The sequence below is a fragment of the Salvia miltiorrhiza genome, unplaced genomic scaffold (assembly GCF_028751815.1).
Source record: "Salvia miltiorrhiza cultivar Shanhuang (shh) unplaced genomic scaffold, IMPLAD_Smil_shh fragScaff_scaffold_39, whole genome shotgun sequence".
Lineage (NCBI taxonomy): Eukaryota > Viridiplantae > Streptophyta > Magnoliopsida > Lamiales > Lamiaceae > Salvia > Salvia miltiorrhiza.
In genome coordinates, this window is record NW_026651458.1 from 1,531,563 (window position 1) to 1,557,965 (window position 26,403).

General features: G+C 42.6%; 2 protein-coding genes across 2 annotated transcripts; one reads left to right on the forward strand and one right to left on the reverse strand.

The window, feature by feature from the left end:
• Positions 1 to 4,275: 4,275 nt before the first annotated feature.
• On the reverse strand, positions 4,276 to 5,529 carry LOC131002953 (uncharacterized). Its single transcript, XM_057929443.1, has 2 exons — positions 5,239 to 5,529; positions 4,276 to 5,139 (listed from the first exon to the last, which is right to left on the reverse strand). Exons 1-2 carry the CDS (start codon positions 5,527 to 5,529, stop codon positions 4,276 to 4,278), a joined length of 1,155 nt encoding a protein of 384 aa, XP_057785426.1.
• A 14,166-nt stretch (positions 5,530 to 19,695) lies between these two features.
• LOC131002954 (uncharacterized) lies at positions 19,696 to 21,614 on the forward strand. Its single transcript, XM_057929444.1, has 3 exons — positions 19,696 to 20,482; positions 20,585 to 21,148; positions 21,238 to 21,614. The coding sequence occupies exons 1-3, from the start codon at positions 19,696 to 19,698 to the stop codon at positions 21,612 to 21,614; spliced, it is 1,728 nt and encodes a 575-aa protein (XP_057785427.1).
• The last annotated feature ends 4,789 nt before the right edge of the window (positions 21,615 to 26,403 follow it).

Genomic DNA, 26,403 nt, shown 5'->3' on the forward strand with positions numbered 1-26,403 from the left:
ATCATGCCGCTGCCAGAGCAGAGGGATCGCGCCTCTGCCGGAGCAGAGAAATCATGCTGTTGCCAGAGCAGAGGGATCGCGCCTCTGCCAGAGCGTGTTTGCTCTGCTCTGTCTGCCGAGACAAGCTTGGCTGGTCCGTTATTGGAGTGTAGTTTTGGTTCATACGAATTTTACCCATTACAGTTTGTCCCCCACTCCCTAGTTGGAGGTCTTCAATTAGGGAGTGCAATTTAATTCGCTAATGGTGTGATATATGCGTGTCGTCACGCTTGATATTTCAACGTGCAGGGGCAGGGCGTGTAGGATATCACGGGTGTTTCCACTTTTTACATAATTCGAAGGTTAAGACGACGTGTACTGCATAGATGTCTCTTACGTTTCTTCATCCCACTTTTTCTTTTATTTTGATTTTGTAGTATAACCCCCAGGAGCTCATGCCGCATATGGAGCTTATACTCTTTTATCTTTCGTAGATTGGGGAATAAAAAGTTTGATGCGGGGCTTACGGTTCTTCTGGAGTTATGTAGAGTAGGAGTTATCGGGTCTCACGGGACTGACGGTTCTTTCAGAGTGAAGTAGAGTGGACGTTGTTGGGTCTTCTTTCTCTCTCCTTGATTTACATCTTTTGCGCTTCTTCCGCTTGATACGGGATAAAAGTGATCTAGGCTCCGCTTACGGGAGATACGCCTCTTTGGCTTTACAAGATAAAAGTGATTAAGGCTCCGCTTACGGGAGATACGCCTCTTTGGCTTTACAAGATAAAAGTGATCAAGGCTCCGCTTACGGGTGATACGCCTTTTTGGCTTTACAAGATAAAAGTGATCAAGGCTCCGCTTTCGGGAGATACTGTCACACCCCAATTCTTGAAGGAATAAACTATAATCGAGGTGCGACTAAAATCATAGAAATAAACAAGGGAAGAACCTTGTGAAATTCAGATAATAGAATAAAAAGGTCGGGCAACGCCCTTTGAATGAAGAAAGATAGAAATCAAGTGATACTAATCAATCAACAACATTCTAAACTTCAGGATCACAAGTTTGGTTTCATGCTTCTGATAACCAACGTTAAATATCATAGAGCTAGAAGTTGAGAGTCTACACTCGATAAGAAACATAATTCAGAATTTAACATAAAGGTCTTAAGTTAGAGAAACATAAGACAAATGAGAGCTAGTGCAACAGCGGAAGACAAAATACGGAGTTGAACCCTAGCCTCAGCTCTGCCCCGTCAGCACCGACCAATCAACCTGAAAACATTTGAAAGTAATTTTGGGCTAAGTACTAATGTACTTAGTGGGCTAGCATTTTATAAACATTTCATAATCATAAGAGCAGTTTATCCAATTATACTTGACATGACTTAGAAGGTTTTAAATTGAAATAACTTCTAAGCATGTTAAAACATTTTATTATATTGCGCGCAATTGTCACACTCCCTTTCCGTTACTCGCTGTGATCCCGGACCTTTTAGCCACCGACGGATCTATTACTCCTGCTTTACTTGAACTGAGGGCGTAACCCAGTCAAGTTCCCATTTGGGACCCAATGCTCCGGAACACATCCCGTCGAGCACCCTTATAACGCCTCATACATGATTAGTGCCCGATGGAGATCAACCCACCAGGTCAGCTAATAGGTGTACACAATTCTCAAATAACGTGTTAGGTCAAGAGAGAACCTCGATCGATTCATTGTTGCGAGCCTTAAACAGAGCAGAGTGCACAAAATATTTTATCGGATAAACAGTTTTCATTTCATTGAAACATTTAAGCTCAATAGCTAAACCATACATTTGGAAAATAAGCCCACCTGATTAGGCAATGCCTGTCGTTTAATCTTAACTCTGAATCGGTATAGCAGTGCTAATCCTCACGATCCACAAAGCCTACAAGAAATCTATAATCTTAATAGGTCTCCTGAATCTAATCTTAAGTTATAGTGTAGTGCTTATCATCCTATGATTCACTTAGCCGGGTTTTCAAAATTTAATAAATATTTGAAAACTAAATTCTTGAGTCAAGGACACCAACAATATCCTTGCTCGATTTTACTTAAATAATTGAAATCATAATTAAGAACCAATTTAATCAAAATGATTTTATTTGCAAAAATGTATAATGCAAAATTAATCCATGCTTTAACTCACATAATTAAATAAATATATTTAACATATGCACATAATAAGAAAATACTATTATGCAAACTTTTTCAAAAATTAATTAATTAAACTCAAATAAAGAGTCAATTAATAAATCAATTAAACAAGTCCAACAATTAAATGGAAGCACATATTTTATTTCAAAAATTCGCAGCCCAAACAAAAGTAAATAGCAGTCCACCATTTAAACTAAAATTTCGGCCCAGAGTTTAATTAAAAACGGACCATGTTTAAAAGGAGGCCCAATGGCCCAAAATTCTTTCTTCCTCTTCTTTAAAACACACGCACACACACACAACTCACACATCACACACACACACACCAGCGCACGCCCAGCTCCCCCCTTTTCCCACTTCCGGCGGACGACAGCAGCCGGCCTCCGGCCGCCGCCGCCTCCGCCCACGCCGCCGCCTCCCTCATCTCTCTCGACTACCCTCTGTTTCCCATTCCAACCGCCTCCTGGAATCCCCCCTAGCTTCATCTCTCTCCCTCTCCACTCGGCCCTTAAATCCCCAAATACCAGATGCCACCCCTTCGATTCCGGCGACTGCACAGCCATAGGCTGCCGCCGCCGAGCTCCAGATCCACGTCTCTGTCTCACTCTCTCCTCTACTCACCCCAGCCGACGACAACAGTGGCGCCGAGCCACCGCCGACCGTACCGCCCCCATCTCCCTCTGACTTTCGGCGAACAACAGCGAGAAGCCGTCGCTGCCCTCCCCTCTACTCTCGATCCCTGCCGACTCCACACACTCACCACCCTCTCGCTCCCTCACCAAACTCCGGCCGCCGTGCCGCCTCCTTCCCCGGCGAGACAGCCACCGGTCAACCATCTCCCTCGCCCCTATTTCTCTCGACTCCGCAGTCGACAGTAGCAGCAGCGAAGAGCCGACCACCACTGCCTCTTCTCTCATCTTCTCCGCCGCCGGCCACTGACTCGACTCTCATCACAGCAAGCATACACTCAACATATACATGTAAAAGATAGCTTATTCCCTTTAAAAAGCTTTGATTAGCAATTTGCAGAAAATGCATATGTGTATGATATGCAAATCAAATTATGTCTATGTCTATGTCATCGGTGATTATCTTCTTTGTGAAATGAATGACTGATTATTGAGTGTGTGTGAGTTGGTTTACATAGTTGAGAAAAAAATGAGTTGAAGAGAGAACTTTACCGTATGAATTCTTGCAGCTGGGTAAAGATGATTGTGAATGAGGAAAGATCATTTAAAGAAAAAAAATGAGTTAACAGTTGAATGGATTGATGAGTAGTGTAGCAGCATGGGTTGTGAATAGGGCAGCTGGGCTGAAATATTTGACGGGATGAGATTTGATGGAGATTTGATGGAGATTTGCCTGCAATATTTGACTTGGGGATGAGATTGGAGGCTGAAAATGGGGCATTTAATTGCCTCTGCCAAGCATGGCATAAAGCCTGAATTTTGGACTGCTTGAATAGGTGTAGGGCGGCTGATGGAAGGTATGAGTGTAAGTGAGTTGAATGAGGATTGATAATTAAAATCCCTCAGAACTGAATTATTGGAACTGTAATAATTCCTCAGGGTGTGCTAATTAAAAGCTCGTGAAAAATGCTTGAATGCTAAATTAAATAAATATGCAATACATATAAATTTAATAACTAAATTTATAAGTGCTTTTGTAAATCATTTTTGTTGGAATTAAAATAAATTCATTTTATCTTCCGGCATAAATCATTTAATCTACTCTTAAAATAAATTCTAAACTTAATATAAATAGGCGGGGTGTTACATTCCTCCCTCCTTATAAAAATTTCGTCCTCGAAATTGCATATCTGGGTCATCTAGTTTGGATACTAGACTTTCATTCCACTCAACTCTTATGCGGCACTAAATCATATACGTACTTAATTCTCTAACAGCGCGACATCGTTTAGCAAACTAGAAAATTTTCCTCAAACTCTGGTACGTCGTTATGTCGTGGAAACTTGTCTCGTCCTCTCCTGAAGATTGAAGAGGGATCTTTCTCTTGTTAAAAGTATCGTGGCGCTGACTTGAGTAAGTCAACCAATTCGAGGATTGCGTCAATTTCTATCATAGGAATAACATGTAAGTATGTCTAAATGTTTCGGCGCCTATATCGAGCTCTGAGTTCGCGGTGACGTCCTTAGTAGCAGTCTTTCATCGTCAGTTGTACTAACTTCTAACGTTGTTACGGATGATTGTAGCGTAAATTCTAATTTCTTACAAGCAGCATATGAAATGGAAGAATAGGATACTCCAATATTGAATAAAGCTATAATCGACACGTCGAAAACATTAATGGTACCTGCCAGGTTTCCGTGATCTCCCGCTGCTTGGTGTTGGTTAATGGCATAGGCCCTAGCGTATTGTGGTTGCCCCTGATTTCCTCTAGGACCTTGGTTTTGTCGCTGTTGGTTCCCGGGATTTTGTTGTTGGGGTGCTCCTCCTCCCTTCTTTGGGCAAGTCGAGACATAATGTCCGGCCTCTCCGCAGTTATAGCAGACGTTCATTCCTTTCAGACATTCTCCCGGATGGAGTTTTTGACATTTTGGGCAAGGAGTTTGAACTATTGCTTGAGGTTGTGGATTCTGATGTTGGTTCCGATTTTGATTCGCCACCCATGGTTTCTTCCCATTTCCAATGTTTCCACCAGTTCCTTCATTCCATTTTCGCTTTCCCTTACTACCATCTTGAGATGGTACAAATCCAGACTGTTCGGGGGATTTTCCTTTTTCCCTTGGCAACAATGACTCAATAGTGAGGGCTCTGCTCAATGTCTGCGCGTATGTGAGACCCCCTTGACTTGCTAGGGAAATCGCTATCTCGTGACGCAGTCCGTTTCTGAACTTCTCTGCGCGTTTCTCATCACTGTCCACCAACGTCGGAGCATATCTTGATAGCTGATTGAAGGCCCTGTCGTACTCAGTCACAGTTCCCGTTTTCTGTCTCAGATTCCAAAACTCATTCTGTTTCTTCTGTCGGTAACATCCTGGTATATACTAGTACTACAATTCAGCCTTGAATTCTTCCCATGTGAAATTCTCCCACTGTTCGTCAGTCATTGTCCGCCTAACTGACTCCCACCAAAAGTCAGCTTCGTCCACCAACTGATAAGTTGCGCATGCCACTTTATCCTCATCATCACAACGGATGTAGTTGAAGATCCGTTCTATTGCCCTAACCCATTTCTCGGCATCCGCAGGTTCGCCCAATCCATCAAACGTTGGAGGTTTTTCCTTGCGAAACTTTTCCTCGGCTGTGCGATTTGGTGCTACTTGTGGAATAGGCTCTTCGGGTACAAATCCCCTACCGCGCCCACGGCCACGTCCGCGCCCTCTACCACGTCCTCTTGGTGCACCTTCCATTCTGATTGACGGACGAGAATCAACAGAAGAAAAGACTCATTCGGCATACATACATACATACATAGATATACACGAGATATATCTTCTATGGTGTAACCATGTGAAAGACTAGTTCTACGTGGAAACTAATCTAAACTTAAGTGGAATAACTTAAGTGAAACCTTAATCTCATGACATTTCTTCTACGTTGTAACATATCTATGTTAGACGTTGCTATCTTATCATTCCTTACTTAAATCGATCAAGCGGAGCTTTCACGACTAACATTTCTAAGGCATCATTGGGTAGTTCTCAAACCATTTGTAAGAGGACTCATCATTCAAATCGTATAGGCAGTGGACCTAAAACGATAACATAAAACTTTTCATTCATTTAATCATTTGTTTCTTTTGAAACCTTTAAACATATGGACAATAAATGTCCCTTTCATAAAATTTTTCTTAAGCCGGAAAGATTAATGGAATCTAACTCGACCATAAATTCATTGATTCATTAAGGGCTCGATAGTCCCAAACACGACATACATACATACATTGGTTATATGAGTCAAAGGCTCAAAATAACAATATGAAAGCGATAAGCAATTCATATAACATCATACATTGAAAGCGCGCACTTCTTAAAAACTTTGAAAGCATTTAAAATCATTGAAATTTTTAAGTCGTACCTTTTGTTGCGGCAGTGTGACGGCGAGCTGAGGGTCAACAAAATTTCTTAGAAGCCTAGAGGTACTATTCTAGACTCGACATTAGAAGCTTACGGTTATCAGAGACATGAAAGGAAACTTATGCTCTGATACCATTCTGTCACACCCCAATTCTTGAAGGAATAAACTATAATCGAGGTGCGACTAAAATCATAGAAATAAACAAGGGAAGAACCTTGTGAAATTCAGATAATAGAATAAAAAGGTCGGGCAACGCCCTTTGAATGAAGAAAGATAGAAATCAAGTGATACTAATCAATCAACAACATTCTAAACTTCAGGATCACAAGTTTGGTTTCATGCTTCTGATAACCAACGTTAAATATCATAGAGCTAGAAGTTGAGAGTCTACACTCGATAAGAAACATAATTCAGAATTTAACATAAAGGTCTTAAGTTAGAGAAACATAAGACAAATGAGAGCTAGTGCAACAGCGGAAGACAAAATACGGAGTTGAACCCTAGCCTCAGCTCTGCCCCGTCAGCACCGACCAATCAACCTGAAAACATTTGAAAGTAATTTTGGGCTAAGTACTAATGTACTTAGTGGGCTAGCATTTTATAAACATTTCATAATCATAAGAGCAGTTTATCCAATTATACTTGACATGACTTAGAAGGTTTTAAATTGAAATAACTTCTAAGCATGTTAAAACATTTTATTATATTGCGCGCAATTGTCACACTCCCTTTCCGTTACTCGCTGTGATCCCGGACCTTTTAGCCACCGACGGATCTATTACTCCTGCTTTACTTGAACTGAGGGCGTAACCCAGTCAAGTTCCCATTTGGGACCCAATGCTCCAGAACACATCCCGTCGAGCACCCTTATAACGCCTCATACATGATTAGTGCCCGATGGAGATCAACCCACCAGGTCAGCTAATAGGTGTACACAATTCTCAAATAACGTGTTAGGTCAAGAGAGAACCTCGATCGATTCATTGTTGCGAGCCTTAAACAGAGCAGAGTGCACAAAATATTTTATCGGATAAACAGTTTTCATTTCATTGAAACATTTAAGCTCAATAGCTAAACCATACATTTGGAAAATAAGCCCACCTGATTAGGCAATGCCTGTCGTTTAATCTTAACTCTGAATCGGTATAGCAGTGCTAATCCTCACGATCCACAAAGCCTACAAGAAATCTATAATCTTAATAGGTCTCCTGAATCTAATCTTAAGTTATAGTGTAGTGCTTATCATCCTATGATTCACTTAGCCGGGAGTGCGGCAAGACGGGGCACTGGAAGAAAGATTGTCTGATGCTCAAGGCAAAGAGACAAGGTACGTTACAAGTTTTAGTAACTGAGACATGTTTAGCTTCGTTTTTTACTCATTCTTGGGTAGTGGATACGGGGGCAACTGATCATGTTTGTTACACATTGCAGGGTTTCAGGCCGACAAGGGAACTAGCAAGTGATGAGATCACCATCTCCATGGACAATGCGGCGAAGGTCGCAGCTGTTACAGTTGGAGATTTATCTTTATGTTTTGGTGATGATGTTTTAGTTTTGAGAGATATTTTATATGTGCCGAAGTTTCGGCGGAACATAATTTCTATTTCAAAATTATTTTTGGATGGATATTCTATTACTTTTGATAGAGGTGTTTCTATCATGAAAAATAACATGCCTATTTGTTTCGGAATTTTGAACAAATGTCACTATACTATTACATGTCCACATAAGAACTTTGTCCATGTTACATCTACATCACCAATTTGTTCAAACCCCAATAAGAGAAATTTTGTTTCTTATGAGGATCATACACATGTGTGGCACCTTAGATTAGGCCATATCAATCTAAACAGGATCCAAAGGCTCGTGTCGAATGGAATATTGAAAGATTTTCAAGCCGTTCTATTTAGAAACTGTGAATCCTGTATAGAAGGTAAGATGACGGCTAGACCTTTTAAGGCAAAGGGGAACAGGGCCTCAAATGTGTTAGAATTGATTCATTCTGACTTGTGTGGACCAATGTCCACAAAAGTTCGTGGAGGGTATGAGTATTTCGTCACTTTCATTGACGATTACTTGAGATGTGGATATATTTACCTGCTTCACCAAAAGTCTGAATGCTTTGAGAAATTCAAAGAATTTAAGACAGAAGTGGAGAAGAAGTTGGGTAAGTGTATTAAGTCATTGCGGTCTGATCGCGGTGGCGAATACCTCAGGAACGAGTTCAAGAAATACTTATCAGATTCTGGGATTACATCCCAATTGACTGCACCGGGTACTCCCCAACAGAATGGTGTAGCAGAAAGAAAAAATAGAACTCTTTTGGAAATGGTACGATCAATGATGAGTTATGCATCTTTGCCTATTTCGTTTTGGGGATATGCCTTGGAAACAGCGGATTACTTGTTAAATGTAGTGCCATCCAAATCTGTGCCTAAGACTCCTTTCGAGTTATGGACAGGGCGTAAGCCCAGTTTTAGCCATATAAAGATATGTAGTTGTCCTGCATACGTGCTAGACAATGAGGCAAGGAAATTGGAGCATAGATGTTAAGTAATGTTGTTTGTAGGATATCCTAAGGGAACGAAAGGTGGTTATTTTTATAATCCTAAGGATTAGAAAGTGGTTGTTAGCACCAACGCACGATTCTTGGAACAGGATTATGTAGACAAGCACAAGTCTAAGTCCGAGATTGTTCTTCAAGAAATAGAAGGCAATGGACAGGCGATTCCATTACCACAGCCAAGTGTGCAAGAGATTGCACCACAGGACACTGCACAAACTATTGTCACAACAGTACCACCACCGCTTCGTCGTAGTGGGAGGGTTGTTCATCAACCTGATCGATTCATGTTCTTGGGAGAGTCTTCAGATCTTCTTCCTGTTAATGAACAAAAGGATATCGACCCAGATAACTTTAGACAAGCGATGCAAGACGCAGATGCAGATTCTTGGTACGACGCCATGGTTTCTGAAATAGAATTCATGACTGATATGGAGGTATACGAGAAAACTGTTTTACGAGATGGCTACTCGGACATAGGTAGCAGATGGGTATACAAGAGAAAGCGAGATTCAGATGGCGAAGTCGTGGGTTTTAAGGCTAGACTGGTGGCGAAAGGTTATACACAAGAGCAGGGTATAGACTATGATGAAACCTTTTCGCCAGTTGCCATGCTTAAGTCCATTCGAATATTCCTTGCCATAGCGGCCCACATGAACCTTGAGGTTTGGCAAATGGATGTCAAAATTGCTTTCTTAAACGATTTCCTTGAAGAAGGAAGGGATATCTATATGCAACAATCCGAAGGGTTTGTAAAGAAGGGCGAAGAGCATCTCCTGTGGAAGCTAAAGAAGTCCATTTATGGACTTAAGCAAGCTTCTAAGTCATGGAACTTACGTTTTGACGAGGTCATTAAATCCTTTGGATTTACTCATTGTGAGAACGAGAGTTGCGTGTACTGTTTAGATGACAATGGTGACGTGGTTTTCCTTGCACTTTATGTAGATGATATCCTCCTCATTGGCAACAATGTGGCGCTATTATCAGACATAAAGAAGTGGTTATCCGAACAGTTCAAGATGAAGGACTTAGGAGATGCAGCGTACATCCTGGGGACCAAGGTTATTCGTGATCGCCAGAAAAGGATGTTGAGCTTATCTCAAGCGTCCTACATTGATACTGTGATTGCTCGTTTTAGCATGCAAACTGCTAAGAAAGGATTGCTACCTTTCAGACATGGCATTCCTCTGTCTATGGATATGAGTCCTAAGACTCCTAGTGAGGTGGAGGAAATGAGGAAGGTACCATATGCTTCCGCTGTAGGTAGCCTCATGTATGCAATGCTTTGCACGAGACCTGATATTTGCTATGTCGTGAGCATAGTTGCGAGATATCAGTCTAACCCTGGACCAGAACACTGCACTGCGGTAAAGCATATACTCAAGTACCTAAAAAGGACTCGAGATTATAGGCTAGTTTACCAGTCAGACGGTCCAACTCCTTTGGGTTATACGGATTCGGATTTCCAGGCTGACCGGGATGAGAAGAGATCCACCTCAGGTTATATGTTTACCTTGGGAGATGGAGTCGTATCGTGGCGGAGTGCAAAGCAGCGGTGCATTGCAGACTCCACCATGGAAGTCGAGTATGTAGCTACTTCGGAAGCTGCTAAAGTGGCTGTATGGTTCCGGAACTACCTCTTGGATCTAGGAGTGGTACCTAATTTGCCTAAGAGTGTCATAATTTATTGTGATAACTCGGGTGCAGTGGCAAATTCTAAGGAACCCAGGACCCACAAGGCTACCAAACACATAAAGAGAAAGTACCATATTATACGAGAAATTGTACAACGAAGAGATGTATTATTCTATCTGACATATGTGAAGGATCAAGATCTCGGTGACTTAATAAGATCTTAATACTAATAAGGTTTCAAATATATATGTTGATTCGTGTATCACTTTGATTTACTATGGGTGAGAGTTATATATTAACTTGAGTACTCTGTATCTTGGGCGATAGCGATTAATATATGACATTTGGTTATTTGAATTAGTACCCGTATCCGGTATAGGATAATGACATCCCCTTAAGGAGCTCAAAAGGTTTATTGCATTAAAACATGCACGTTGATTAAGTTCAGACACAATAATAAGGGTTGAGTGGTACTACTTAAGGATTACAAAGAGATTAATTAATATAAGCTGTCAGAGCTTTAATTAATTAATGGATATCGGATATTTTAAATACGGAGGTCTAATAAGTCTAAATACAAGCCCGACTCATCATCGATAATAAAAGGGGAAGTCAATATTGATTATCTAGTGGAATAAATTAATATTTATGAATTAATTGTGATCTAGGCTGATCATAAGAATTAATTCATTTGAGGTCCATCTTTATTCCTTGTATCTGATCCCTGGACTGGCCCAAAGTCTCCTGAGCCCAGTAGGAGTCGCCTACTACAGTTATTAAGGCCCTAGGTCTGTGTTTCGTCTTTAAATACAAATATCTGCTCTCAGAATAAGACACACAAAAATTAGGGTTTTAGAGAGCAGAGCAATAAGGAAACGCCAACTGTAGGGGTCTAATTCTCTGGGAGTTCTCATAGTTCGTTGTCCATCCAAAGTTGGGAACTGAGCGGGATACAGTTCAGAAGATCTGAGCTGTAGTCAGATTTTCGCAGGAAACCAAGTTCTGGCAGTCTTCGAAAAACAGCCGTAACTTCCCCTATAGAACTCCGATTGAGGTGAAACAGGCGGCCACGGAAAGATCTTTCGAAGATGAAGAAGTCGTATTTCTGCGAAAAATACGATTGGAGGTCGTTTAAGGGGTCAAACGGAGCATTGAAGTTGGCTGACCTGTTCAGTGACGAATTGGGTCAGAACTGAAGTCTTTTAATTCAATCGTCAACAGTCTCTGCGTTCAATTCACAAGTAAGTGATTCTAACTCCAAGGTGCAGCACTTAAATTAATAGGAGCATGCTAGGTTTAATCGATGTACGGTGAATTAAAATAATCCAAGAGACGATCATCGGGCAAATCGAGTATTAATTAAATTTAATATTCATTCACCCTCGCCCGCTGAGATTTGGCTCGATCGATGGGGCTATGGGGGCCTCGATCGCTGGGGAAGAGGCCTCGGCCGCGGGAGCTTTAAGAAGCTCGACTGCTGGCTTGAAGCATCGGCCGCGGCTTTCGTGCACGTGCCATTCTTCAACTTTATTGTTCCCATTTCTCTAAATTTAAAAATATTCTCCATTTAAACTTTTCTGTAACAAGTAAAACACTCTTCATCAAAATCACCAACATCAATAACTAAGAGTTCAAATTGTCATCAAATTATTATCAAATAAAACTCCAAAATATGAATAATTAGGCATAAATCAAATATTACCATTACATAAACATCCTAGTGCTTCCTTTCCAATAACTTCTTGAAAAATTGCATCATTAGCTTCAATATCATCCACTAATTCTTCAGGCAACTTCTGCTTCAATTCTTTCAAGCGAGCTTAATTGCAAAACATGAAATGAAAGAAAAAGATCAACCAATAATTCTGATGTTTAACTTTTGTAAGATATTAAAATCGAACAAATACAACCACTAAATACAATCACAAGAATCGAACACAGTTCCATTCCTCAACCACTCATGATTTGATAGCCAAATTTAAATCATGCATGATTATGAATTAGTTTAAAGTAGGCAGAACCATATTCGTGAAACGAAGAAGTGATTAATTTTTAATTAGTATTCTAGGGAAAAATATTTGCTAATAAAATTTTATTCGTTTCATAATACATAATAAAAGATTAAACTTCCTCCAAAATAAATTCCCATGGAAACAGACATCAAATATTAATCTAAATAAAATAAGCTTAATTATATTTTGGTCGTGTGGTACATATAGCTTAATTAAATTCTTCTTTTGTCTCCATCTTCCATTCAGATTTATTATTAGAGCTAAATATAATTGCAATAAGAGGCACATGCTCAACTGACATCGTATCATTGGTTCACTTTCTAATCATAAATATTAGTACTACATAATTATGCTATAATAATCTTAGAATTAGTTTTAGAGATTATAATACATACCTTGATACCCTCCCACCATTCATAATGTCCAAATGTATTGTTTAAATTCGTATATTTTAATATTGGAGTTGGAGGCATGCACCAAATTAAGATCCTGAGACATGCAAATACATTAATGATTTTAGGGAAATTTGCGTGAAAATACACCAACTATGGAAAAAATCCATTTTTAACACCAACTTAGGAAAGTCCAATAAAATACACGAACTTAGAGATTTGTCGATTTTTGACACGTCAATTTTTCTTTAATTATAAACCGACCCCCTTCTAAAATAAAAAATCACAAATACCCCCAAATGTCTTTTTCTTCATACAAAATAATCCTTATGAGCTTTTTAAAATTATAACGTCAAAATTAAATCAAATTATCAGGCCCAATATGCTTCCGTATCACTTCAAAATTAATCTAAACATAATCCAACTTTATACCTTTATGATAAGGAGTAATATGTGCAGAGCAGAGGAATGATGTAAGCCAGAGAAACGGGCTTCACCAGAGAAATGGGCACCCGTAGAGAAGTCAGAGGGATGGGCCTTATCAGAGGAACGACCTATACCAGAGAAGCCATTCTCGCCAGAGCAATGGTCTTCGCCAGAGGAATCACCAGAAAAACGGGAAAATCTCTCGCTTGAGGGAAATTTTACTAATATACCCCTTACCACGCAAGGCGCATGCTCCAGCAGTGAATTTACTCTTTTACCCTTTACGTGTAATCTATAAATAGCCACCAACGTGCACCTTGTAATCTTACGTTATCTCTCTTTGCAATACAACAGCAATCAACCTTTGTGCTCTCAACTTTACCTTCCTCTCTCAATTCTCAAGCAACACTAGGTATAATTCATAATTTTACAATATTTCACCGATAAAATCCATAACCATTCAATCAGACTTCACCATCTGGCGCCGTCTGTGGGAAATCTGGGCTAGGACGTGAGTTTCAGTCGCCGGCGCATGCAGATCCGTAATTACGGTCGGATTTGCATGCGCAGGCCCCGATCGAGCTGATATTCTAGTTACCCAAGCGAATCCGAGCCAATAATCGTGTTTTTCGGGCTGATCTACCTATGAACCTTTGAGATCTGCATTTTTTATGTTTTCCTTGCATGTGCATGATGGGAAGGTGGTGGGGATTGAAGATCGGGTGTTAATTTGTGACTACTTCACGCATGATCAGGATAATTGTGTGCGATTACAGTGTTTCTTCACATAATCTGTGTTTTCCTTACGAATCTAACACATTGCACTAGTGATTTGTTGGTTGATGCTCTGTTTTTGCATTCCTGGGTCTTTCGTCGTTGATTTACGGTTATTTTATGCATGATCGTGATAATTATGGGTCGTGATTTTCATGTTTTCCCGTATAATCTTCATTTTCTACCTAACGTGTTTCGCTAACAAATCTCTTGGTTATTGCTCTGTTTATATCTGTCTTTAGGTTTTTTAATTTGGCCCTTCTGATAATTTATTTCTTCTGCTGGATCCTAATACGAATTCAAAGGGGAAATCTCTGTCAGTCGTACTCCGTTAATTCGATCTATGCCCCGGGTTTATTTCCCACTGTATAGAGATATTTTGAGGGGGAATTTATAACGGCCTTCGCGCCGGTGCTCTGGATTTCTTATATCGGGAATTTCGGCCACAAGAGGTGGATCGATTCATTTTTTATCTGGATTTTTCTCACATCATTTATGTGTAGGTACTATGGGTTCTTCATACGCTCACCGCACTCTGGAAAAGGAGTTCGACAACGTTGGGCTTAACTCCGCTGCTCACACTACTGAGGTGCCGACTTCGCTGTTCAACGGCATGCAGGGTAGCACCGCCTTCACCACGCCGTCGAGCTTTCACGCTATCTCAGCTACCCCGCTGACAGGGCAGAATGTTAACGTCCAAAGATCTGCTCTGGTGACACCGGGTTCCGATATGCCAAGCTTGGTCCCCACGTCTGGTGGCAGACCGCTGAACTTCGGGCTGGCAGAGCAGATGATGGCTCTGCTCAACTACGCTGTTGTGCGTCAGGCACTGGGGACTCCTCTGCTGACCACCGTCCCCGCTGCAGCTCCCTTGATGGGTGCGACTAATCCGCAGGGCGCTGAAGCCCCGTCTCCCGCTGCTCTGGACACTACAAGAATTTGGTCGATTACCGACAGAATTTTCCGTCGGTAAATTGTGAAATTCCGTCGGTAAATCGATATACCGACGGATCAACGACGGACGCCGCGTGTCGCTGTAAAAGTGGTAGGTAAAAAAATTACCGACGGAATTTCGATCCGTCGCTAAGTACCGACGGAAATACCGACGGACCGTCCGTAGGTAAGCACACGACGACGCCGACGTCGTCTGAAATAGCGACGGAAATAGCAACGGAAATGATTGTCGCTAATACCGACGGAAATGAATTCCGTCGCTATTTTTTTTACGAAAAAAATAATAAAAATAATTTTTTATTTATTTTTTCAATCTAGCTTTATTCTTTACAAGTATTTTGGTATTTCTGATGTATTTTGAATTTAATTGCATAAGTTAAGACGAACTTCCCAGTGGGTCACCCATCTTAGTTGTGCTATAAGTCAAGCACGCTTAACCTTGAAGTTCTTTTCGAGTGGTCACCAGTACAGAACACGCGTATTATTGATATAACTATCACCTATTAATTCATTTAAACTCTATTTCAATATACAATATCATTTATTCATAGCCTTAGAATATGCTAAAGTCATATCTAAGACTTGTGGAGCCAACGAAAGAATGACGGTAAATAAACGATCGAATTTAAAATAATAAAAAAATTAATGTTATAATTAATTAAAAAAATATATATTACTGTTGAAAATAACAATAAATTTAAAATATTCTCAATAATTTAAAAATAAGAATAAATTAGAATATTATTTAAAAAATAATAAAATATTTTGTTAAAAATATATCAATAAGAAAGAAATTAATAATATTTACCGACGGATTATTAATTAAAAATAAAAAAATTTTAAAAAAATAATATTTAGCGACGGAATATATTCCGTCGGTATTAAGTCCGTCGCTATTCCGTCGGTAAATTAAAAAAAATAATTAAAAAATAAATAATATTTAACGACGGATTATTTTTCGTCGCTAATATTTCCGTCGCTATTCCGTCGGTAATCCGTCGGTAAAAGTTTGAAAACATTTACGTCGGAATTCCGTCGTCGTTCCGTCGGTGATTACCAACGGATTATTTTCCGTCAGTAATTTCGTCGGTGTCCGATACATTTTTTTGTAGTGGGAGGTAAATAACCCGATAACCAACAAACAGGCTGTGATGCCTGGGGAAATACAGAAGGTCCCTGCTGAGAGGGCATTCGAGAGAAGGCCAGAGGGGAGCCGAGTCAGGCTCAATAGCATTGTCAGAAGGGAGGGGGTTGATGAGTCTGATAGTCAATCCATCTCTCCCGTGTTCGAGGAAGAAAGGCCGAGGGAGACTGCCAGGCTGAAAAACCAAGTACCACAATTGAAAAACCAGCTCAAGGACCTGGAAGATTCACTGAGGGAGAAGTCCCAGAGGAACGACAGAGCGCAACGGTCAGAGAAATCCCACAGGGCAGAGAAATCGTACCTATCAGAAAGATCACACCGGACAGAGAAATCACAACAGACCAGGAGGTCAGAGGGACGGGAACAGGAGTACTCCTCTGGGAAGCAGGACCACAGGGTTCACAAGCGTCATGCTCATGACGCGCCGAAGGAAAGGAGGGAACATGGGAGATCCAAGGAGGACAAGAGGGCCAAGACGTCAAGGTTCCACCCCATCAACAACCGCAGTCCTTTCTCCGATGACATCCTGGCAGATACTCTGCCAAGAAGTTACAAACCCATTTCTCTGGACTACGATGGTACCACTGATCCGGAAGTACACCTCAACCGGTTCGAGGGACTGGTTACTCTTCACATGTATACTGAGGGCATTAAGTGCCGTATATTCTCCACCACACTGACTGGACCTGCTCAGCTGTGGTTTGGGACGCTCGCCCCAAATTCCATCCGTTCGTTTGAAGAATTACAAATGCGTTTCCTGAGGCAGTTTGCAAGCTGGGAAGTCAGCCCTTTCCCTGATGGATATCAAACAAGACCAGAATGAAACACTGCGGGAGTATACTGCCAGGTTTAATCTCGCTGCTCTGGAGGTGCCAGAGGCGGAATCTCAAATCAAGAATTGTGCCTATGTCAGAGGGCTCAAGCCGGGGCTCTTCTTTGATGAGCTACAAATCAGACCGGCCAGGGACTTCGACTATATCATGTCTAGACTACCGGGGTATTTACAGTTGGAGGATGCCAGGATGGCAAGGAAAGCTGAAAATGACAAATACAAGGCTAAAAGAGCCGAGGAAGCACCAGAGAGGCAGCGACACCAGGATAGGGCTCCTTTCAGAGGGTTACCCCCGAGGGTACTTCCCCCCCAAGCAGAGGGACCACCCCGCCAACAGCGCACCGTGAATGAAGTTACTCGTTTCGACGAGTACACCCCTTTGAACAAGCCACAAGAGTAGATCTTCCATCTGATCAAGAATCAACCGTTTTTCAGGGCGCCTGGGACTTACAGAGATGGGCAGCCCCAACAGGGACCCAACAACAAACTATGCGAGTATCACAATGCCTATGGGCATTTTACCAAACATTGCGGGCATCTGAAGCATCAGTTGGAGTTTTTGGTGCGAGCAGGTAACTTGGATCAATTTATAGCTCGAGGGAACGAAGCCCAGGCACAGAGGCCAGAATAGAGAAATGAACAGCGACAAGAGCAGGGGAATAATCGGGACCGTAGGCAAGAGGATAATCGCGATAACAGGAGAGGAGCAGTACAGGGACGGGAACCCCCTTTCCCGTTCAGAAGGGAGGTCCATATGATCTGCGGGGAAAATGGGATACCCACATCCAACAGGGCCAAAAAACAAGTTGTACGTGCAGTAAAATTCGGGTATTATCCCAAGCAAGTGATGGAGATTACGGGCGCGGCAGGGGAACCAGTCATCAGCTTCAGGGCAGAGGACCTACGAATGCTTATGTATCCACATGACGATGCGCTAGTTATCATGGCAGACATAGCCGGTTGCATTGTTCATCGTGTCTTCGTAGACTCGGGCAGTGCAGTAAACATCTTATATCTGGAGTGCCTCCAGAACATGGGGTTCGAAGCCCACATTGAACCAGCAAACGCCCCTTTATTCGGATTCGGGGGAGAAATGGTCATGCCAATAGGTTTCGTGGAATTGTCGTTAAGTCTCGGCAATGCAGATGCTAGCAAAACCAGGGTAATACGATTCTTGGTAGTAGATATGCCAAAACCATCCTACAATGTGATACTCGGCCGTCCCGCCTTGACGGCGTTCAGGGCAATAATCTCAATGTTCCACCTAAAAATGAAATTCCCCATCGGAGGGGGATGAGTGGGCGAGGTATGGGGTGACCAAAAAACATCGAAAACATGCCATGTACAAATGCTTACACACTCCTCGGGGCAAAAAATGGAGAGAATAACAGAGGGACCGGATACCCGAAAAAAGGGAAAAGTGGGCGAAGTAAATGCCCCGACAGAGGAGCGTCAGGAGCGGGCTGGATTATTGAAAGACCGGGACAGTGCAGAGAAGACCGCCCTAGTTTCCACCAGTGACGTGTGCAATATGATAGAATTGTTCCCTGGGCGAGAGGGCTTTCAGACCAAGATAGGGTCTTCCATGGATGAACAAACCACAGAAGAACTAATTAGCTGCCTGCGAAGAAACGCGGATGTATTTGCTTTTAGTACGGCTGATCTGAAGGGAATAGACAGAGGGTTGGCGGAACATTGCCTTAATGTGGATCCGAAGGTTAAGCCAGTGAAACAGAGAACAAGGCATTTCGGTGCCGAGAAGGACGCCGCGATCAGGGAACATGTTCAAGGGCTGTTGGATGCCGGGCATATTGAGGAAGTACAGTACCCAGAGTGGATTTCGAACGCCGTAATGGTGGCTAAGAAGACAAACACCTGGCGGATGTGTGTGGACTACAGAGATTTGAATGCTGCCTGCCCAAAAGACCACTATCCTCTGCCGAGGATTGATCAGTTAGTTGACTCTACCTCTGGTTGCGCGCTCTTGTCAATGATGGATGCGTACCAAGGTTATCACCAAGTGAAAATGCATAGAGGGGACATTGCTAAAATGACTTTCGCCGTCTGTTGTGGAGTTTATGGTTGAAAGAGCATGCCATTTGGTTTAAAGAACGCAGGGGCCACGTACCAAAGAATGATGGAGAAAATCTTTAAAGAACAACTTTCAAAGAACATATCAGTGTATGTTGACGACATGTTGGTGCGCAGTGTCAGAGTGGAGGATCATGTCTCTGACCTGGAGGAGGTCTTCACAGTCATCAGAAGCAACCGACTTATGCTCAACCCGGCGAAGTGCACCTTTGGGGTCACCACAGGGAAATTCTTGGGATACAAAGTTACTCCCGCAGGGATTGAAGTCAATACGGAAAAAGTTAAAGCTATCATGAAAATGACACCACCCAGAGGGATCAAGGAAGTACAGACTCTGAATGGGCGTATCACTGCTCTGAGCAGGTTCATCTCGCGGTCAACAGAGCGCAGCATGCCATTCTTCAAAATCTTGAGGAAGGGAACCAAGTTTCAATGGACAGCGGAATGTCGGACGGCATTTGAAGATCTCAAGGCCTATCTAGCAGAGCTCCCAACTCTGATCAAGCCAGTCCCGGGGGAAATACTATACTTATACATAGCAGTGGGCGACGAGTCAGTCAGCTCTGTGCTTATCAGATAAGAGGGAAGTCACCAGAGGCCAATTTATTTTGTCAGCAGAATCATCCAGGGTCCCAAGTTGAACTACACAGAAATCGAAAAGGCTGCTCTGGCGGTCATGGTCACGGCAAGAAAGTTGAGGCCCTATTTCTTGTCGCATCAGGTAGTGGTGCGAACTGCTTTACCCTTCAGGCAGGTATTGGGGCGACCGGATTTGTCGGGGAGAATGGTCAAGTGGGCCGTGGAGCTGGGGGAGTACGACGTGGAGTATGAGCCGAGAACGGCAATCAAAGCACAAGCTCTTGCGGATTTCATCCAAGAAACCACTCGCCGACCTATTCAAGAATTTTGGATTGCTTTTGTGGATGGGTCAGTAACAAATGAAGGGTGTGGAATTGGGGTGTACATCATTTCACCAAGCTATGGGATATATCAATTTGCTATCAAATTCACCTGTCGGATGTCTAACAACGAGGCTGAGTACGAGGCCGTGGTCAGAGGGGCGCACATCTTGTCAGAATTGCGGGCTGAATGTGTCATCATTAGGACCGATTCCCAACTAGTGGCTCAACAACTGTCGGGAGCTTATCATGTCAAGGACCAGTGGATGAAAACGTATCATTGCAAAATTAATGAAATGAAGCAGAAATTCATGGAATTCAAAATCGAACAGATTTTCCAGGAAGAAAACACCAAGGCAGACTTACTGGAACGCATGGCCAGCGCAGTGGAGCAAACGTGGAATGATGAGATCATATTACTCTGTGATACCAGAGAAATGGGGAATTCACAGGTTTTTTCAGTGGAAATCAGGGATGACTGGAGGGCCCCAATTATACATTTTCTCAAGACAGGGGAACGGTTGAGCAAGGAATCTAACCAGAGGGCTCGATACGAGAATTATTGTTTAATCAATGATCAACTCTACAAGCGATCTTTTACCCAACCCTTGTTAAAATGCTTATCTCCCGAAGAGGCTAATTTTGCTTTGAAAGAAATTCATGCAGGTTGCTATGGTGGTCACACGGGATTTCGTGATCTTGTACGAAAAATCATTCGGGCAGGGTTCTATTGGCCTAACATCAACAAGGATGCCAGGGAGTTCGTCCGTAAATGCGAGGCTTGCCAGAGACATGCTGGGAGAATCAACGTCCCGGGGGAAACCATGGTAGTCATGTATGCTGCATGCCCATTTGACAAGTGGGGCATAGATATCGTTGGGAAGTTGCCCACGGCACCAGGGGGCAAGTGTTTTCTCATAGTGGTAGTGGATTATTTCTCCAAATGGGTTGAGGCCGAGGCCGTGGGAAAGATCGACGAGGTGACAGTGGAACGATTCATTTGGCGGAACATATGTTGCAGATTTGGCGTCCCAAGGATCATTGTGTTAGATAATGGAACCCAATTTATAGGGCAGAGAATCGCTGACTTCTGTGACCGAATGGACATCACTCAGCGGTTCGTATCTGTGGCTCATCCCCAAGCAAATGGGCAAGGGGAGCTGGCAAATAGATCAATCTACGATGGAATCAAAAAGCGGTTGAATCAGAGCAGAGGGAAATGGGTCGAAGGTTGGACACCATCCTTTGGGCCTACCGAACTAGCCCAAAGACGGCAACCGGAGAGACGCCTTTCACCCTGGTATACGGATCCAATGCAGTGATACCAGCGGAGGCCAGATTGGAGTCATATCGCATAACTACCTACGACACAGAGCACAACTCCGAACTTCGAAGAACAGAGCTCGATCTTGTTGAGGCACAAAGGGAAGAAGCTCAAGTCAGAGCAGCGAAATACAAAAGCATCATCACGGTGGGATACGACAAGAGGGTCAGAGCAAGGAAGCTAGCCAAGGGCGACCTAGTCCTCAAAAGAGCCGACGCACTGAAGCTAGTGGACAAATTTGAACCCAATTGGGAGGGCCCCTACATCATCACCGAGGTCCTGGGTGGCGGAGCGTACACTCTGTCGGATCCAGACGACAGAGCTCTCCCCAGACCGTGGAACATCAATACTTTGAAAAAGTTCTATGGCTAATGTTGCTTAGATGACACGACAACTTGTAGACCGAATACTCTTTTTCCCCACAGGGGTTTTAACGAGGTTCGGGGCCATGATATCAATAAAATCGGATACGTGGTTCTAGGGAATTCCCTGGTATTGACTCATTTATTTTAATTATCGCTTTTTAAATTACATATGCTACTTAACATGTTCATGCAGAGCATTGCACATGTCACCAGAGGGGGGAGTAGGGTGTATACCCATAGTCCACAATTTACAAATTCAAAATTGCTGCTTAGCAAGGCAAGGGAGAAACAAACTCAAAATTGCTGTTAGCAAGTCAAGGGAGAATGTTTGTTGATCCTATGGGTGCCTTTTTGTTGTGTTTTTGGGCTTTCTTGTGTGGGGCAAATGGTCTCCTTTATCTTGATTGTTGCTTGGCTTCAAGTAATAATGCACACTTTGATGATTTGTTCACAAGTAAATTTCATGAATTGTGTTGGCTTGGTTGCTATCTTTGTCTCTCAGGCTATGCATGTTCCTCACTTGATGTAAGTTGTTTAATGTTTTGGATGCAACACCCTTATGAGCTATTCTTGACGTGATTTGTCCGGTAGATGCTAGAGGGAGTGTTTTCATTGTGATAGCCTACGATCTTATCCCTTGAGTTTGAATGTTGGTTTGTTGTTAAGTTTTCTATAGCTCTGGGTCTCTGCTCCTCTGACGGTAGTGTTATGAGCATGGGAAACCACGTGAGAACATTTTGGATTACCTCCAAAAGTGTTGATCTCACGAAAGTTGGCCTATCTATTGAGAATAAAAGAACATCACCTTGAAAAGAAAGATGTATAAACTTGAGTTTTGGTTTGATTGTTTATCATCTTCAAGGGAAATGGGATTTGATTATAAAGGCAATCACATTAGGAAACTCACTTCTAGCGGAGAATCGGGTTTGATCGGATTGAATTGTATCACATGGTTGTTGCTTCTTAAAATCTTAACAATGAACATCTCGTGAGGAATGTAATGGCTAAGAGGCTTAGATTGGTTGGAGATGTGAATGGTGAGGAAGTTTTCTTGTGAACTATCATTTGGTGTCGTGACTTTGCTTGAGGACAAGCAAAGGATCAAGTGTGGGGGGGTTGTTTAGCCCTATTTTGTGATGAATCTCTGGGTGTTTGCGTGTTATATTGACTTTTATTTTGGTCTCTTTCACTTAAGAGTTGAATGATTTGAGCTTTTGTGCTAATTTTGTTGTCTCAGGATTTTGTGCTCACATTGATTGATATGTGAACAAACGTAAAGTCAGAATTTAGTTGATTGGTCTGAAGAAGAATCGAAGTTCATCTCGATACGAGTTCGTAGGCGAAAACGGATCTAAAATCCGACTTGAAACGAGGGAGAACGGACCAAAACAAAAACGCTGCGCATTGCAGTCTGCGAAGGGCATACACGGCGCCGCCGTGGGACGGCGGCCGCCGTCCCTGGGCGCGTTTTTTCCGTTTAAAAGACGAATTTTAGGGTTTTTCACCACACTCTCGATCCCAGCAGCCTCTAGGGCGATTTCCACTATTTTCCTTTGGTTTTTAGAGATTCAAAACATCAACATTCGCTCTCGGATTCATTGAATTACTGTTGATTTCACTTTTCATTCCGTTGGATTAGTTTACTTGGATCACTACGTTTTGTAAGAACTCAATTGTTTCTCTTAGTTAATTTGAATCCTTTGATTTATTTGAATCCTTTGGTTTATGCTTTTGATGAATGTGATGATTTGAAGTTACTTTCGTTGAATCTTGATAATTTACGTGATTCGTTAGTTCGTCATTGTTTGCCTACGTATTTCTCTTGTTTGAGTATGCTTTGGAATCTCTCCCTTATGGTGATTTAAGCTTTCTTGAAAACTGAATTTGATGCTTGATTTAGTTTCTTGCCTAGGTAGTAATTAATCGTTGATGTTCATGAGTTTATGATCGTTTGGTTTAGAGTACTAGATTAAAACTCTAGTTGATAGTCTTAATGTTCAATCTCTATGTTCTTAGTTATTACATGTCTACTGCTTTAGTTAATGTTTATTGCTTCCTTCCGTTTAAGTTTTGGTGATTAGAGTGCGAGATAGTGCCAGACCCAATTACCCGATTAGAGTGTTTAGGTTTCCTTTCAGTTTCGTGTGAGCAACATAATTAAAGCCCTGCTAAGCCTTCCGTGTGAGACGACTTGAGTCACCTTACCGCCCTAGGACGACCTCGTATAAATTCGAGTCCATCCGTTAGGTGTTTTTGGATGAGTCAAATTTTGGCGCCGTTGCCGGAGAGGGCTTTAGGCGTTTGGTTGTGCTACTTTGTTTTCCGTGTTTATTTTATTTTTATTTTTGCTCGGTTATTTTCTTTCTCCCACCGGTGCGTTTGATCTGTTTTGTTGAGTGTTGTGTTGCTAGGGAGTTAAAGTCTTAACAGGAATTTGGCATTCTACTTGACAACACTCACCGTGCACGCGAGGTGCTTGAAGCCTAGGAGAGGGTACCGAGTCTCTTTTATCTAGCGTTGGAGTTGAGAAGATGGCAGGAAGAAATTTGTAGTACATGGGGGATTTTACCCGGCCTGTCATAGAGGCCACGAACTCAGCTATTGTGCTCCCCACTGCAGTCAGGAATTACAACCTGAAGCCCAATGATTCAAGTTTGCTCCCCCTCTTCTATGGGCTGCCAAATGAAGATGCCCTACAGTTTATCCGGGACTTCTACACCCAAGTGCAAACTTTTCCACTGTTGGAGATCACAAATGATCAGCTGAAGCTTAAATGTTTCCAGTATGCACTTAAGGATCGGGCAAGGACTTGGCTTCTCTCCTTACCGCCTAGTTCTATCACTACTTGGGGAGAGGCCTGTGAGAAGTTTATGTTGAAGTTCTACCCAAATCACAAGACACGAGAGATTAGAACTCAAATCATGAACTTAGTTCAAGGAGTCGACGAGCCAATTCATGAGGCTTGGGAGAGATTCCAGGAGCTCCTCCGCCAGTGCCCGCAGCATCAGTTAACCCCAGTGATGTTGATGCAACTCTTTTATGACGGGTTGCTGCAGACTTCTCAATTTATGGTGGATAGCACGGCAGGAGGTAACATTGCGAGGAAGACTCCCGATGAGCTAAGGGAGATTTTCAAGACCCTAGCCGAGAGCTCGCAACAGAAGCCGATCCGAGGAAGGAAAATTGAAGCTAGTGCAGTGGCACCTAACTATGAGCTGCAGAAGCAGGTTGCTGAGATCATGAGGGAGATGCAGCAGCTGAAACTGAGTAAGGTGGAACCACCTCCAGCCTGTGAGCCCATTGTTGAGAGTTGTGGCATTTGTGGTGATTATGGCCATGGAGCCAACGAGTGCCATAGGATGGGCGAGCGTACTTATGAAAGAGGAGTAGAAGTCTTTGCTGCACAAGGGTATTCGAGTAGGCAACTCCAGGGTCACATGCAAGGACACGGGCAGAGTTCTCAATATTGTCAATTCCAACAGCCTATGGGTTATCAGAACCAGCAGCAGTTCTACCCACCTCAGCAGCACCCACCTCCAGGCCCCTTATTTGAGGATCAGATGCAAGCTTTCATGCAAGCTAGCAAACAGGCGATGGAGGCTCAGAGTACTACCATCAAGCGCCTCGAGACTACAGTTGAGCAACTAACGGGGGCCTTGAATCAATTGCAGCAACAACAACAACCTGGGAAGTTTCCAAATCAAGACGAACATCCGCATCAAGCTCATGCCGTGGCGGTAGTCAAGGAAAATGCCCCAATAACCATGGGGAAATGGAGAAGCAAAACCGTGGAAGCAATCAAGGCTATCCAATGCCCTAGTGAGCCACTGCCACCTGTTACTGTTGCACCAGACCAACCACCACCCAAGCAAGGAGATCCAGGTAGCTTTATTTTTGATATTAGCTTAGGTGGGGTTGAAAAGGTTTTGGGAATGCTTGATTTGGGCGCGGCAGTCAATTTGATGCCGCTTGATATTTTTGAGAAATTGGGTAATAAAGAGCTTAAATGCACGAATATGAAGATAGAGCTAGCTGACGGCTCTATTAGTAGCCCACGGGGCCTTGTTGAGGATGTTGAGGTTGTTGTGAGGGGGATTAGTGTTTTGGCCGATTTTGTTGTCCTTGATGTGGGAAAAGGGATTAGAGGCGAGAATGGGCATCTTGTTTTGCTTGGCCGACCTTTTATGGCCACCACCCATACTCGCATCGATGTGAGTACGGGAACTGTGAGTATGGCAGGGGCATGTAGAGCTGTAACATTCTCAGTTTTTGATAAAAAACCTACTACTCCAACTTCCTTAATTCAACACTGCTCTTATGTTGAAATATTTGATACTTTGGATGAGGATTGTATTGTGCAGGAATTCCTTAATAAGCTACAGGAGGAGGACGAGATTCGTGGAAGAATTTCTTGCTAACTTGCAAGAGGAAAGTGAGATTGAGCAAGAATTCCTGGATAAGCTGCAAGAGGAAGATGATAAAGAGCAAGGCTTTCTAGGTGCCTTGCTACTGGAAGAAAAGCTTGATGAGGTTGTGTCACTCGATCCCCTTGGATGTGTGGATAGAAGACCATCTCATGATTTGAACATGGAGCGCTCATTTGGAAGACCCGCAGCTGCAATTCAAGAAGATGTGTTTACAAGGGCGTTAAGGCAGCTAGAGCTTCAATCGGATTTTGGTTAAGGGGTTCTCTTAGTCGGGCTGGCGACTTAAAAACTAGCGCTGCATGGGAGGCAACCTATGCTTTCTTGCTTTTTCTTGTTTTCATTTTTCTTTCGTTTTGTTTGTGTTTGTGT